Raw genomic sequence first — 13,901 nt, forward strand, 5'->3', positions numbered from 1 at the left:
AATATAATTAATAATAGTGTGAGACCACCTTGGCTGTATCACTGACGTCCCAGAAGAAGGGGGAGAGCTATTCTCTTTCCTGGCATGGTCTTATGGGAGATAAAATTAGGGGAGCAGGGAACTGGGGCGAGTGACCATGGAAGCTATCCAAATGGCATATATTAGTGGACCCCAATAATAGTGGAGGGTATATAGCAGGGAGGGGCTGGAAACTGGGGTGGTGTTGTGCATCAAAGGGGATGGCTAGGCTCTGATGGATTGTCGGTTCTTCCTACTAGGCTTTCGGCAGAGCAGTTCATCCGCACCCCGACTGGGGACCACTTTGTGAAGGAGTCCGTCCGCAAAGGGCTGCTGCCTGAGATCTTGGAGAACCTCCTGGCTGCCCGCAAGAGGTGAAGTAGGAGGCACATGTGTGGAGCGGTGGGGAAGTTTTTGGGTGTAAGATATTTGGAAGAAGAGAGGGCAGGCCCATAACTTGGGGCTTGAGCACCTTCCTTGCACACACAGTGTTCCTGGGTCAATCCCCCAGCACCTCCAGCTGATAGCAGAACCAGGACCTTAGGCAGCTGTTGGCAGTCCTAGTAGACAATACCTGACTTAGAGGGGCCGATAATCCAGCTTATAGGAGAGACCTGTGCAAGACCCAGGCATCTGGAGAAGGAGTTCTGGTTTCCCTGACTGGGAAATAAGGTTTAAGCAGCCTTGTATTAAAGAACTCACCTGGTAGCCACAGCTGACAAGGAATTGGATGCAGGCAAGTGCATGGAACTGTACGTGGGTGAGTGATCAGGCTGGTGGAGGAAGCACCAATTATTCTGTTGCCTGCTGTGTACCCACATGGGAGATGCCAGAGGAAAGAAGGCCCTCTCCTCCTCACACAGCATAGAAATGCAAAAGGCTCCCATGCTGGCAGAGGAGTGGAGCTCTTCATGCTAGTGATGTTTCGTTTCAGGCTAGTAACTTTTGTAGGCTTATTTGCAAGGGTGCTCTAAGGGAAGGATGTCTGGGATGCATGGCAGGAGGGAGGGAGGTGAGATACCTTAAGTGCTTGGAACTCTGGAGGTATTTAGAGATCTAGTATGGAAGGGAGTATAGTTTGTTTTTACGGGTGGCAAGCGAAGTGCGTTTGTAGCAAAGGCATATGTCACCTAGAATTTGGCAATGGCACTTGAATAAACTTGAGACAGTGCTGGGGATTGGGGAAGGAAGGTAGGATATAGCCCTTTTATGATGAAAAAAGCAAACCACAGGAAGAAGGGACACTTTTTTATTTTTGCATCCTTCTCCAATGAGAATACAGTGGTACCTCGGGTTACATACGCTTCAGGTTACAGACTCCGCTAACTGCTTCAGGTTAAGAACTTTGCTTCAGGATGAGAACAGAAATCATGCGGCGGCAGCAGCGGGAGGCCCCATTAGCTAAAGTGGTGCTTCAGGTTAAGAACCATTTCAGGTTCAGAACGGACCTCCGGAACGAATTAAGTACTTAACCTGAGGTACCACTGTATTTCACATTGGACTTCTGTTGCTTTGGGGGGAAGAGAGTTTTTATTTTTCATTAAATTATGAATGCAAAACCAAGTCATACAAACTATTGTTCTAATATGCTATAAACTTTTCGGTTTTCAAATGCTGTAAACCCAGAAGTAAATGCTTCAGTTTTTGAACATGCCTCAGAACATGCCATGTGGCTTCTCTTTTGAGTTTTCTGTATTGAGGCTTCCGTATTCAGTTTTCAGTTTTGGAACGTTTTGGAACTCAAACAGTCTCCCAGAACGGATTACATTCGAAAACCGAGATACCACTGTACTCTTTTTACGTTCTTTTAACGCAGGTGTTGCAGATGTAATACAGTACAGTGGTACCGCGGGTTACATACACTTCAGGTTACATACACTTCAGGTTACAGACTCCGCTAACTCAGAAATAGTACCTCGGGTTAAGAACTTTGCTTCAGGATGAGAACAGAAATCGTGCTCTGGTGGCGCAGCGGCAGCGGGAGGCCCCATTAGCTAAAGTGGTGCTTCAGGTTATGCACAGTTTCAGGTTAAGTACTTAACCTGAGGTACCACTGTATCTTGTAATTTTTTTTTAAAAAAAGTTTTATTAAACTTATTACAATGATGGATATTTAACGATGGAAATGTATATTTGAAAACTTTAATGGAAACGGTATCTTGTATTTTTAACTTGTGAACTTCCCTGAGATCTTTTGATGAAGGGTAGTATATTCATCCTCACCATCCAGAGGGCTTAGAAGGCTGTTAAAAAGAGTTTCACTTAACAGATGTGCACATTAGTGGCTGGTAGGGAGGGGCCAGTACAGAACTGTCGTGGTCATTCTTCACTCCTTCTTTGTTCTGTCCCATTTTTGGCTCAGGGCCAAGGGAGAGCTGAAGCAGGAGACCGACCCATTCAAGCGCCAAGTGCTGGACGGACGGCAGCTGGCGCTCAAGGTCAGCGCCAACTCTGTGTACGGCTTCACTGGAGCCCAGGTGGGCAAGCTGCCTTGCCTTGAGATCTCTCAGGTAAGCCTGCCCGTCCCCTTCAAACGCAGGGGAGTTGTCAGGTTATGGTTTTATAGTACAATGCACAAATGTCCACGAAACACGGGGGAAACACCTATTACAGATTCCCTGTTTACCAGATAAGCCGGTTGCATATCAGCCGCGGGGCGGGTCAGTTGGTTATTAAGTTATCCCTCATTTGCTATCGCGAGCTGACTGGACTGAATTGTTGTGCTGATCTTTGTGGTCTGCTTATAATTTATGAAGCAAACTTTCTGACCCTTTGAAAACGAAACAAGGTTCTGCAGTTAATGGGTGGCGAGTTCAGGGAAGTCAGAAGGAAGTACTGCTCGCAAAAAGCCCAATTTAAACTTCATGGAATCCACCGCTACAAAGAGGCATTGCTTGCCAGTCGCTTAGATTAGTTTTTGGAAAGATTAGATAAACCCATGCAGGGCAGAGAGCTGCTATCTACAGGCTAGCTATAAATTGTGACAGATAAATGGAAGCAACATATCCTAGATCTCGTGAGTGCCCAGATACCGGGAACAAACAGCAGGGTAAGCCCACTGCCCCTTCGCTACCTGCTGGTCGCAGCTCAGAGGTATCCGGTTGGCTGCTTTTGGAAGCGGAATACTGAACTTCATGGATTTTCTCTTTCCTAGTTTTATTTCTGTAGGGTAGCTTCGTCAGCAGGAAAATGTTTGGGTGTAATGGGTACAGCATCTCCAACAATGCAGTGTCTAAACCAGGCCTGATCCAGCCCACAAAGTATTTGCTGGTGACTTGCCTGCTTCCGATCCAATCTGCAGGATCTGGGGCAAATGGCATTTGTCTCCATGCCGATTAGGGTGCCCTCGAGCACTCTGGAGACAGGAAGGGATGTTCGGGACTGCTTCTGTGGTTCTTGGGAGTGCTGCTTCCTGTTTCTGAAGCAATGCAACTTGGTAGCATCCGTGAGCCTGAGGAAAACCCTACAGCTAGCAAAGTATGGCTGGGGTTTCAGGTTAAGCTTTTAAGGAAGCGGTAAGCAAAAGTCTCCTTCAGCCGTTTTGTCTGTCTTCTGAAATACATCGCTTTAACCCTTCTTTTCCAGAGCGTGACTGGGTTTGGGCGTCAGATGATTGAGAAGACGAAGCAGCTGGTGGAATCCAAGTACACAATCGCCAACGGTTACAGTTCTGATGCCAAGGTTGGAGGGGGAATGCAGGATATAACCTGCCTCTTTTTTGGGTGGAGCAGATTGGGGAAAGCCCTTGAAAGACATCTACGGCAGTGTTAAAGATGGCCAGTACTAAAGCTGTCTGACCTCAGTTTGGGGGCCTTGTTCTGACGCCTCACACACTGTCTTTGGCGACATTTATCCTTTTTTAAATATAATTTTTGTTGAATTTTACATTTTTATCATAATAACATCATTTCAAATAACAAAAAATGCAAGTCCCAGGCTTCCCCCTCCCCCCACGACTTCCCTCTTCTGGTTTTTTTTACATAATAACCTCTCCTGCTTGCATTATTATATCTTAATATTAAATTCTTTAAATTCAATAGTTTTATACTCTTGTCATTTTACCATCCTCTTTATACTTCCTGTATTTGTTTTGTTTGTTGTAGGTGTTTACTCACATCTAGTGAGTCCATTTCTTTACATTGTTTCTTTAGGTACAACATAAATGGTTCCCAGTCTTTTTCAAAGTCTCTATTGTCCTCATCTCTTAAGTCTTTCAGTTAGCTTTGCCATTTCAGCGTATTCCATCAGTTTTTCTTGCCATTCTTCTTTAGTTGGTAATTTGTCGCTTTTCCATCTTTGCGCTAGCAATATCCTAGCCGCGGTTGTAGCATACATAAAAAGTTTCTCCTTCTCTTTTGGCAAATCTTGACCTGAAATGCCTAGCAAAAAAGCTTCTGGTCTTTTAACAAAGGTTGTCTCAAACATTCTTTTCATTTCATTATGAATCATTACCCAATAATTTTTAATTATTTTACAATTCCACCGCATGTGAAAAAAACGTGCCTTCTTTTTTCATTACATTTCCAACACTTATTGGAGCTTGTTCTGTACATTTTTGCAGGAGTCAATACATCGTTCTCATATAATTCTCTTTTAACAATACAGTCATACCTCTACTTACGTATCCCTCTGGATACGGAATCTTCGGGTTATGACCATGGCAACCCCGGAAGTGTATACTTCTGGGTTTCGCCACACGCGCATGCACAGAAGCGTGCCTCTATTTACATAATTTTCGTGGTGCAAACGGATTCCCGGAACTAATTAAGTTCATATCTGGAGGGTCCACTGTATGTTGTTGTTTTGTCGTTTAGTCGTGTCCGACTCTTTGTGACCCCATGGACCAGAGCACGCCAGGCACTCCTGTCTTCCACTGCCTCCCGCAGTTTGGTCAAACTCATGTTAGTAGCTTCGAGAACACTGTCCAACCATCTCGTCCTCTGTCGTACCCTTCTCCTTGTGCCCTCCATCTTTCCCAACATCAGGGTCTTTTCCAGGGAGTCTTCTCTCCTCATGAGGTGGCCAAAGTATTGGAGCCTCAGCTTCACGATCTGTCCTTCCAGTGAGCACTCAGGGCATTATACGGACAATCAGTAAATTTAAAATTGACTTTCCATAATTTTCCCCAGTCTTTCATTTGGATATTGTGTCATTTTTTAAGTCTGTTTGGCAGCATTTATCATGCTCGCAATGGCTGTTGGTAAGGGAGGAGTGGCAGCAGGGAGGCCACAGGACAGTCAGAAGGGAAAGAGATCTTGTGGCTGGGAAAGTGGCACAGACAGGGAAACGGGGCAGGGGACGAGCCAGACAGAAGCTGCAAGAGGAAGAGAAAGCGACACACTGTGGCTTGTGGTGGAGGCAGCTGGCATAGCTGTCCTGCGGCTGAGAAGCTGTGAGACGCAGAGAGATGGGTTAGCAGTTTCCAGAGTTTCATTGCGGCCTTCTCCCCTAACAGGTCGTATACGGGGACACAGACTCCGTCATGTGCCGCTTGGGCGTGCCGTCTGTCGCCGAGGCCATGGAGATAGGCAGGGACGCAGCTGCCTGGGTCTCCAGCCATTTCATTCCCCCCATCAAGCTAGAGTTTGAGAAGGTGAGTCTCAGAAAAGCCTCTCCATCTCCCTCCACCAGCCGCTGGGTTCATAACTTAGGAAACCCTCGGCCGTAAGATTCCCATATAACGCTAGGAAGTGCCTTGACGTAAAAGGTGTAAAATAGAGATAACGTTTGGAGTGGATGGGCAGGAAGGAAGGAGATGGGAAATGAAGAAGACCAAGGGCACATCCCATTACACTGGTACATGTCGGGGAAGTTTGTTAACATTGATAGCATCTTCCCTGTGATTAAAGGTAAAGGGACCCCTGACCATTAGGTCCAGTCGTGGCCGACTCTGGGGTTGCAGCGCTCATCTCGCTTTATTGGCCAAGGGAGCCGGCGTACAGCTTCCGGGTCATGTGGCCAGCATGACTAAGCCGCTTCTGGCGAACCAGAGCAGCGCACGGAAACGCCGTTTACCTTCCCGCCAGAGTGGTACCTATTTATCTACTTGCACTTTGATGTGCTTTCGAACTGCTAGGTTGGGAGGAGCAGGGACCGAGCAACAGGAGCTCACCCCGTCGCGGGGATTCGAACCACGACCTTCTGATCGGCAAGTCCTAGGCTCTGTGGTTTAACCCACAGCGCCACCCGCGTCCCTCCCTGTGATTGTGAGGGCCTAAACTAGATGTGATGTCTGCTGCGCAATTAGAATCATAGAGTTGGGAGAGAAAAAACCCAAGAGTTATCTAGCCCAACTTCCTGCAGTGCAGGAATCTCAACTAAAGCATCCATGATGGACAAACGTACCTATCTTCCGTTAGTGTACCCCAATTAATGCACCCATCTTCTGTTAATGTAAATAAGCAGCCGAGGGGAAGCCTGAGCACCCTCGAGACCACATGAAACGGGCAAAGGGTGTGTGAGCTTAATGGGGGAAATTGAGCTCTTCAAAAATGCTATTTTAATTTCAAAGCAAGCCTCCCGTAGCACTCAATCCCTGTGGAGTTACTGGTCAGGTACTTGAAACATGCACTGTTTTAGCTGAAGAAGCAATCATGATTTGAAAAAGAAAGTCTGTTCATCCTAGAATCATAAAATCGCAGAATTGTAGAGTTGGAAGGGACCACAGGGGCCATCTAGTCCAACACCCACAAGGCAGGAATATTTCACTCAATGAGGGGCTCGAACCCACAGCCCTGAGATTTAAGAGTCTCATGCTCCAATGACTGAGCTATTCCAGATGCTGCCCAACAAGAACCTTCTGAAATAAGCTTCAGCTTTAGTGCCTGAAGGCTCCTATGTGATAACACAGACCTTTACTGTTTTCTCAATCTGTCCGCGCACCAGGTGTACTTCCCCTATCTCCTGATCAACAAGAAACGCTATGCTGGCCTCTATTTCTCTTCCAACCCCGACACCCACGACAAGATGGACTGTAAGGGAATCGAGACCGTGCGCCGAGACAACTGCCCCCTAGTGGCAAACCTCATCAACACCTGCCTGCAGAAGCTGCTCATAGATAGGTCTGTAGGTGTTTGTTTGAGACGAAGCCCCGTTCTGGTCTGCCGAGCGGTTGTGGGCATGATCCGAGGCTGAACAATATTTATCTCAAATTCCTAGATGCTGGGGGAAAACTCTTAGAAACGGGCCCCTACGAATGGCAAACCCGATTATAGCATCCCAGCTATCTGTGGCCTGCCTGAAGGGTCAGAACCTTGATTCATTCGGAGACGGTTCTCTTCTGCGGGAAAGAGAGGAGGGGCTCAGATTATTCCACGCTTCTTTCTCTGCAGGGACCCTACGGGTGCCGTGGCCCATGCCAAGGAGGTGATCTCCGATCTGCTTTGCAACAGAGTCGACATCTCACAGCTGGTGATCACCAAGGAACTGACACGTACAGCAGATGAATACGCAGGTCGCCAGGCTCATGTGGAGCTGGCCGAGCGGTGAGTAGAGCGAAGGAGGAGGCAGCACTTTCCCCCACCTTTTCTTATTGGGTTGGGGGCAGGGGGAAAGAAATGCAACACTTCCGAAGAGAGCAAGGGGAGTGGCCCTGACACCCCACATATTTAGACCAAACATGAAACTCTGACCATCATTTATCTAACTGGCAGCATCTCTCTCAAGGTTCTGCACTTAGGCAGAACCAGATGCACAAATATGAGATGTGGGGGGGGGGGCGACCTGGCATACTAGTAGTACAGTGGTACCTTGGTTCTCAAGCACCTTGGTACTCAAACAGCTTGGAACCCAAACACTGCAAGCCTGGAAGTAAGTGTTCCGGTTTGCGAATGTTTTTCCAAAGCCGAACGTGATCCGTTTTGAGTGTTACGCTTCCGATTTGAGTGCCACACTTCCGTTTTGAGTGTTATGCTGAGGTCGTTCTGTTTTTGCTACTTCTTTTGCATTTTTGTGGCTTTTTGGTTTGTTTTCATGACTGTGTGGAACCCAGTTCAGCGATTGATTGATTGATTGATTGATTGATTGTGTGTCTGCAGTACATTGTTTATTGCTTTCGTTTTATGGATCAATGGTCTCGTTAGATAGTAAAATTCATGTTAAATTGCTGTTTTAGGGGTTGTTTTGAAAAGTCTGGAACGGATTAATCCATTTTGCCTTACTTTCTATGGGAAAACGTGCCTTGGTTTTGGAATGCTTTGATTTTGGAACGGACTTCCGGAACGGAATAAGTTTGAGAACCAAGGTACCACTGTACATGTAAAAAGGATCTAGGGGGTCTTAGCAGATCACAAGCTTAACATGAGTCAACAGTGTGATGCAGCAGCAAATAAAAGCTGGTGCTATTCCGGGCTGCATCAACAGAACTATAGTTTCCTGATCAAGAGAAGTAATAGTACCAGTCTATTCTGCCTTGGCCAGACCACACCTGGAATACTGTGTCCAGTTCTGGGCACCATAATTTAAGAAGGATGTTGATAAGCTGGAATGTGTGCAGAGGAGGGCAACCAAGATGATCAAGGATCTGGAAACTAAGCCTTATGAGGAGCGGTTGAAGGAGCTGGGTATGTTTGGCCTGCGAGAAAGGAGACATGATAGCCATCTTCAAATATTTGAAGGGCTGTCGTATGGAAGATGGAACAAGCTTGTTTTTTCCTGCTCTGGAGGATAGGACCTGAACCAATGGCTTCAAGTTACAAGAAAGGAGATTCCAACTATACACCAGGAAGAACTTTCTGACAGTAAGAGCTGTCTGACAATGGAACGGTCTCCCTTGGGATGCTGCGGACTCTCCTCCCTTGGAGGTTTTAAAGCAGAAGTTGGATGGGGATTTCTGCATTGCAGGGGGTTGGACTAGATGACCCTTGGGGTCCCTTCCAACTACAACAATTCTATGAATCTAGGTTTTCAAGCAGTCTTTTCCCGCCCTGCCACCTGAGATCCTCATAACTGGAGACGCCGTGCATTGGACCCATAGGAGCCAATACCTAGGGGCTGAGGAGTCATCGCCCTCCCCCCCAATAAAATATTTGAGGGGGGCTAGGCTTCCCCAGAGTTGACAGGCATTGCCATTCAAACGATGTGTGTGCACTGCATCATGTGATGGCTTATGTGGGGTGGGGCGTACCTGCCCCCCGCCCAGTATTTCACAGTGGTACCTCGGGTTGCAGATGCTTCAGGTTACAGACTCCGCTAACCCAGAAATAGTACCTCGGGTTATGAACTTCAGGATGAGAACAGAAATCGCATGGTGGCAGCAGGAGGCCCCATTAGCTAAAGTGGTGCTTCAGGTTGAGAACAGTTTCAGGTTAAGAACGGACCTCCGGAACGAATTAAGTTCTTAACCCGAGGTACCACTGTATTCAAGTTGGCACCCCCACTTGGACCTTTCGGAGGTTGTGTTGAGTAGCAGTTTGTCAAAACTGCAGAAGGGGAGAGTGCCCTCATGCAGGTTTCCCATGAGGGCATGTGGTTGGTCCCTGTGAAAACTGGATGCTGGCCTAGATGCGCTACAGGCCTGATCCCGCAGGCTCTCCTTGTGTCCTTATGTTCTACGGCCGCTCTGTGGTCCCCTTTCTTGAGTCTTGAGAGCAAGAGGGTATTATGGGAGCCAGTGTAGTGTAGTGGTTAAGAGCGGTAGACTCGTAATCTGGTGAACCGGGTTCGCTTCCTCTCTCCTCCACATGCAGCTGCTGGGTGACCTCGGGCCAGTCACACTTCTTTGAAGTCTCTCAGCCCCACTCACCTCACAGAGTGTTTGTTGTGGGGGAGGAAGGGAAAGGAGAACGTTAGCCGCTTTGAGACTCCTTCGGGTAGTGATAAAGCGGGATATCAAATCCAAACTCTTCCTCTTTCTCCTCCTCCTCCTCCTCCTCCTCCTCCTCCTCCTCCTCCTCCTCTTCTTCTTCTTCTTCTTCTTCTTCTTCTTCTTCTTCTTCTTCTTCTTCTTCTTCTTCTTCTTCTGTCTCTCCTCTTCCCCCTCCTCCCTCCCCCTGGACTTTCTTTACCCTGAGTTATCGAGCCCCATCTGCCCTCAGGACAGCGGAAAAAGGTGTGTGGGTGTGGGGCGGCTGGTGAGGCATGACCGAAGGGAAGGGCAGAAATAGTTATGGCCAGCGCAGCTGCAAGTGGAACCTTCTGCGACGCCCACCCCTCCTGCTCTGGGCTTCCTGTCTGACTGCCGCCACTTCATCTGCCTCGCACAGGCACACGTTCCGGTGTGACAGACCTGCTCCTTTTGCTTCGCTGCCTCTCGACAAACAAAAGTTTGGGTGGTGAAAGTGGCCCCGGTGGGGCTGCCTTTGCGGGACAGGGCTGGTACCAGTTTGCCCTCGTGCCTCGTTCTGTACTGTCATCTTTTTCGAGATGTTTCTCAGCGGTGCCTCCGCTGTTGGAAAATATGTTAATAGCGTTATTATCGCACCTGGGGTCGCATGTCGGGCTTTTCGGCATCTCACGTTTTAACTTCTTCCAGCTCCTTTTGAGGGACTCGTTCTGTTTTGTATGCGTCTATTTTCAGTAAAGTCACCTTTTATTAAATCTCAAAAAACATCCAGTAATCGCACCAGAAAGCTAAATATGTACACATTATAAATACCTTTAATATACATAGATTCGTGTTTTGCCACGTAGAAAAGCTGTTATATTTGTCAACACTTAACATTTATTCTTCATAAATGCAGCTGGAGGATTCCATAAAGGTAAAGGTAAAGGTACCCCTGCCCGTACGGGCCAGTCTTGACAGACTCTAGGGTTGTGCGCCCATCTCACTCAAGAGGCCGGGGGCCAGCGCTGTCCAGAGACACTTCCGGGTCACGTGGCCAACGTGACATCGCTGCTCTGGCGAGCCAGAGCTGCACACGGAAACGCCGTTTACCTTCCCGCTAGTAAGCGGTCCCTATTTATCTACTTGCACCCGGGGGTGCTTTCGAACTGCTAGGTTGGCAGGCACTGGGACCGAGCAGCGGGAGCGCACCCCGCCGCGGGGATTCGAACCGCCACCTTCTGATCGGCAAGCCCTAGGCTCTGTGGTTTAACCCACAGCGCCACCCGCATCCCTCCCTGTGATTGTGAGGGCCGAAACTAGATGTGATGTCTGCTGCGCAATTAGAATCATAGATAATTAAAATTTTCTCTTTTTTAGTTTAGTTTATTTATAAAAATGTATAGACCGCTATTTCATAAAAATATGTCAGAGCATCAGAGCAGTTCACAACAAAAATACATGAAACCATGTAAAAAGTTGTATACAGTGGTACCTCGGGTTACAGACGCTTCAGGTTACAGACTCCGCTAACCCAGAAATAGTACCTCGGGTTAAGAACTTTGCTTCAGGATGAGAACAGAAATTGCACGGCGGCGGCAGCGGGAGGCCCCATTAGCCAAAGTGGTACTTCAGGTTAAGAACAGTTTCAGGTTAAGAACGGATCTCTGGAACGAATTAAGTTCTTAACCCGAGGTAACACTGTATAATCTCTCACTCCAATCAGTTCTGTGTGTTTATTCATCTTTGCTACCTTCCAGATTTTTGCCAGCTATTCTTTTGGTGTTTGAAGTGGCCTGGTTTTCAATTTTTGTGCATCAAGCATAAAACAAAGTTACTGCTTTTAAAGTCATGCTTCTCTCACACACATGCACCTCCAGATCCCTTCTGGCTCTGAAAACATTCCTCAGTCCTGCTCTGCAGTGCCTCCTCCTGCTTAATACACCCTTGGGGGTTGGTTCTATCCTGGTGCTCCACCTTCCAGTCTGGCTCATCATGTGACACCTCCTCATGGCTTCTCCCCTTAGGATGCGTCGGCGGGATCCCGGCAGCGCTCCCAACCTGGGGGACCGGGTTCCGTACGTCATTATCGGCGCTGCCAAAGGCGTAGCAGCTTACATGAAATCTGAAGTGAGTAATGGGGAGAGGGATGCAATGGGCAATAGGGACCAGTAACTGGGGGGGACTCACTTTTTCCCTCCTAAAAAGTATGGGGAAATGTGTGTGCGTCTTATGGAGTGAATGCAGGCTGCACAGCTATCCCAGAAGCCAGAACAGCAAGAGGGATTGCTGCTTTCACTGCGCAGCGATCCCTCTTGCTGTTCTGGCTTCTGAGATTCAGAATATATATATTTTTTGTTTTCCTCCTCCAAAAACTAGGTGCGTCTTGTGGTCTGGTGCGTCTTATAGAGCGAAAAATACAGTATATGCTTCTTCAGGTGCTAAGCTGCATTGAAATGTGCACCGCTAGCACTGCAAAATACATGCCGGGGGTGTGTGCGTGGAGATGGCCATTCACCATTAGGCTTCGAGGAGGAAGAGGTTTTTGGAAGCAGGAACTCAAAAAAGGGGGGCTCAGGAAGCCGTAGCTCAGTGATAAGAGCACCTGCTTTTGCAGGCCTGCGAGGCGCCAGGTTCAATCCCAGCTTCTCCAGATTGGGCTGGGAAACCCCGCAGAGCTGCTGCCAATCAGTGTAGGCAATACTGAACTGGATGGACCAGTGGCCTGACTGTACAAGGCAGCTTCCGGCATTCCTAAGCAATTTCTGATGTGAGTTTTGGAGCCCCTCTTCCCCACCAGTTTTCACTCGGTTGGCTTTAATGCTTCCGCTGGATCTTGTTTGGAGTTAGTTAATTTGCGGGGGGGGGGGGGGCATAACTAGGTCTGTTTCTCCCACTTTCATATCCTCTCTTCCTCCCTGCTGAACCGGGGAAGGAAGGACAAAACGTCTAGGCACTGATTGAGTCAAACTGACTGCTGCTACCATGAACTTCCTATGTTATGGCCTGTGCATAGACACCCCCATACATACTGCCTACCTTCAGGTTTCCAGGGTGATTAGGCAACAAGACTGCAGAGGCAGAGAGGACTGTGCCCTGGGTGCTAAGGTGCATTCATAACCCGAAACTCACATCTTCCCTGGTTTTATGCCTTTCCCCTGTTTCTCTCTCCAGGATCCCATCTACGTGCTGGAGAATAACCTGCCCATCGACACGCAGTACTACCTGGAGCAGCAGCTTGCCAAGCCCCTCTTGCGCATCTTTGAGCCCATCTTGGGAGAGGGCAAGGCGCAGAACGTCTTGCTGAGTGAGTGTGGCCGCTGGCTCTGCTTTCTGGAGAAGAGAGAGGAAGAGATCCTGCAAAAAGGCTACAGACCCCTGAATCATTCTCATCCTAAGTTGGGATTAATTTTGGCGGCATCCGTAACCAAACCCCTGTCGCTGTGTATCTGCGTCTGGTCCACCCTCTTTGCGCTTGGTGGACTCCAAAGCAGTGTCTCACCGCTGCAGGGAAGTGATCTCATTAGGCAGACCTACAGGCCTTCTCAGGAGGGATTGTTTATTTACTTCTTCTGTTATGTTTTTTACTCCACCAGGAACTTATCCTTCTAGAGCAGGAATTCCCAAACGTGGGTCTCCAGCTGCTTTCGGACTACAGTTCCCATCATCCCTCACCACTGGTCCTGCCAGCTAGGGATGATGGGAGTTGCAGTCCAAAAACAGCTGGAGACCCACGTTTGGGAAATGCTGTTCTAGAGAAACAAGAGTCTCCCATGCTTGACCCTGACCCCCGCCTCCCACCCCCATGGATGAATTGGTAGGAAATAGCAGCGTGGGCCATCTTTCGGAAGGAGACTCTTACCCCAGACTCTTTCTTCATCTGTTTTGGCGGAAGCTATATGTTTTCCGCCACCCAGTCCTGCTCCCCCTTCTGCTTTTGGGCTCCCTCATGTTGTCACAGAAAAGGGGATAAAACTGTAGGTAAAACCTCCTTCGACAGTGGAACGGTCTCCCTCGGGAGGTTGGGGACTCTCCCTCCTTAGCGGTTTTTATGCAGAGGTTGGGTGGCCATCTGCCATGGATGCTGTAGCTGAGATTCCTGCATTGCTGGGGGTTGGGCTAG

At 48.3% G+C, this 13,901-nt stretch overlaps 1 protein-coding gene across 2 annotated transcripts in view; it reads left to right on the forward strand.

The window, feature by feature from the left end:
• Positions 1-13,901, forward strand: part of POLD1 (DNA polymerase delta 1, catalytic subunit) — a 32,553-nt gene that overhangs the window by 15,161 nt on the left and 3,491 nt on the right. For both annotated transcript variants that reach the window (XM_028702168.2, XM_028702169.2), the window contains exons 16-23: positions 279-392; positions 2,381-2,528; positions 3,604-3,699; positions 5,474-5,611; positions 6,904-7,079; positions 7,350-7,502; positions 11,806-11,908; positions 12,953-13,085. In XM_028702168.2, the coding sequence (XP_028558001.2) occupies positions 279-392; positions 2,381-2,528; positions 3,604-3,699; positions 5,474-5,611; positions 6,904-7,079; positions 7,350-7,502; positions 11,806-11,908; positions 12,953-13,085 (1,061 nt within the window). The remainder of the gene's footprint in view (positions 1-278; positions 393-2,380; positions 2,529-3,603; positions 3,700-5,473; positions 5,612-6,903; positions 7,080-7,349; positions 7,503-11,805; positions 11,909-12,952; positions 13,086-13,901) is intronic.

The sequence above is a fragment of the Podarcis muralis genome, chromosome 13, assembly GCF_964188315.1.
Source record: "Podarcis muralis chromosome 13, rPodMur119.hap1.1, whole genome shotgun sequence".
In the NCBI taxonomy this organism is placed as follows: Eukaryota; Metazoa; Chordata; class Lepidosauria; order Squamata; family Lacertidae; genus Podarcis; species Podarcis muralis.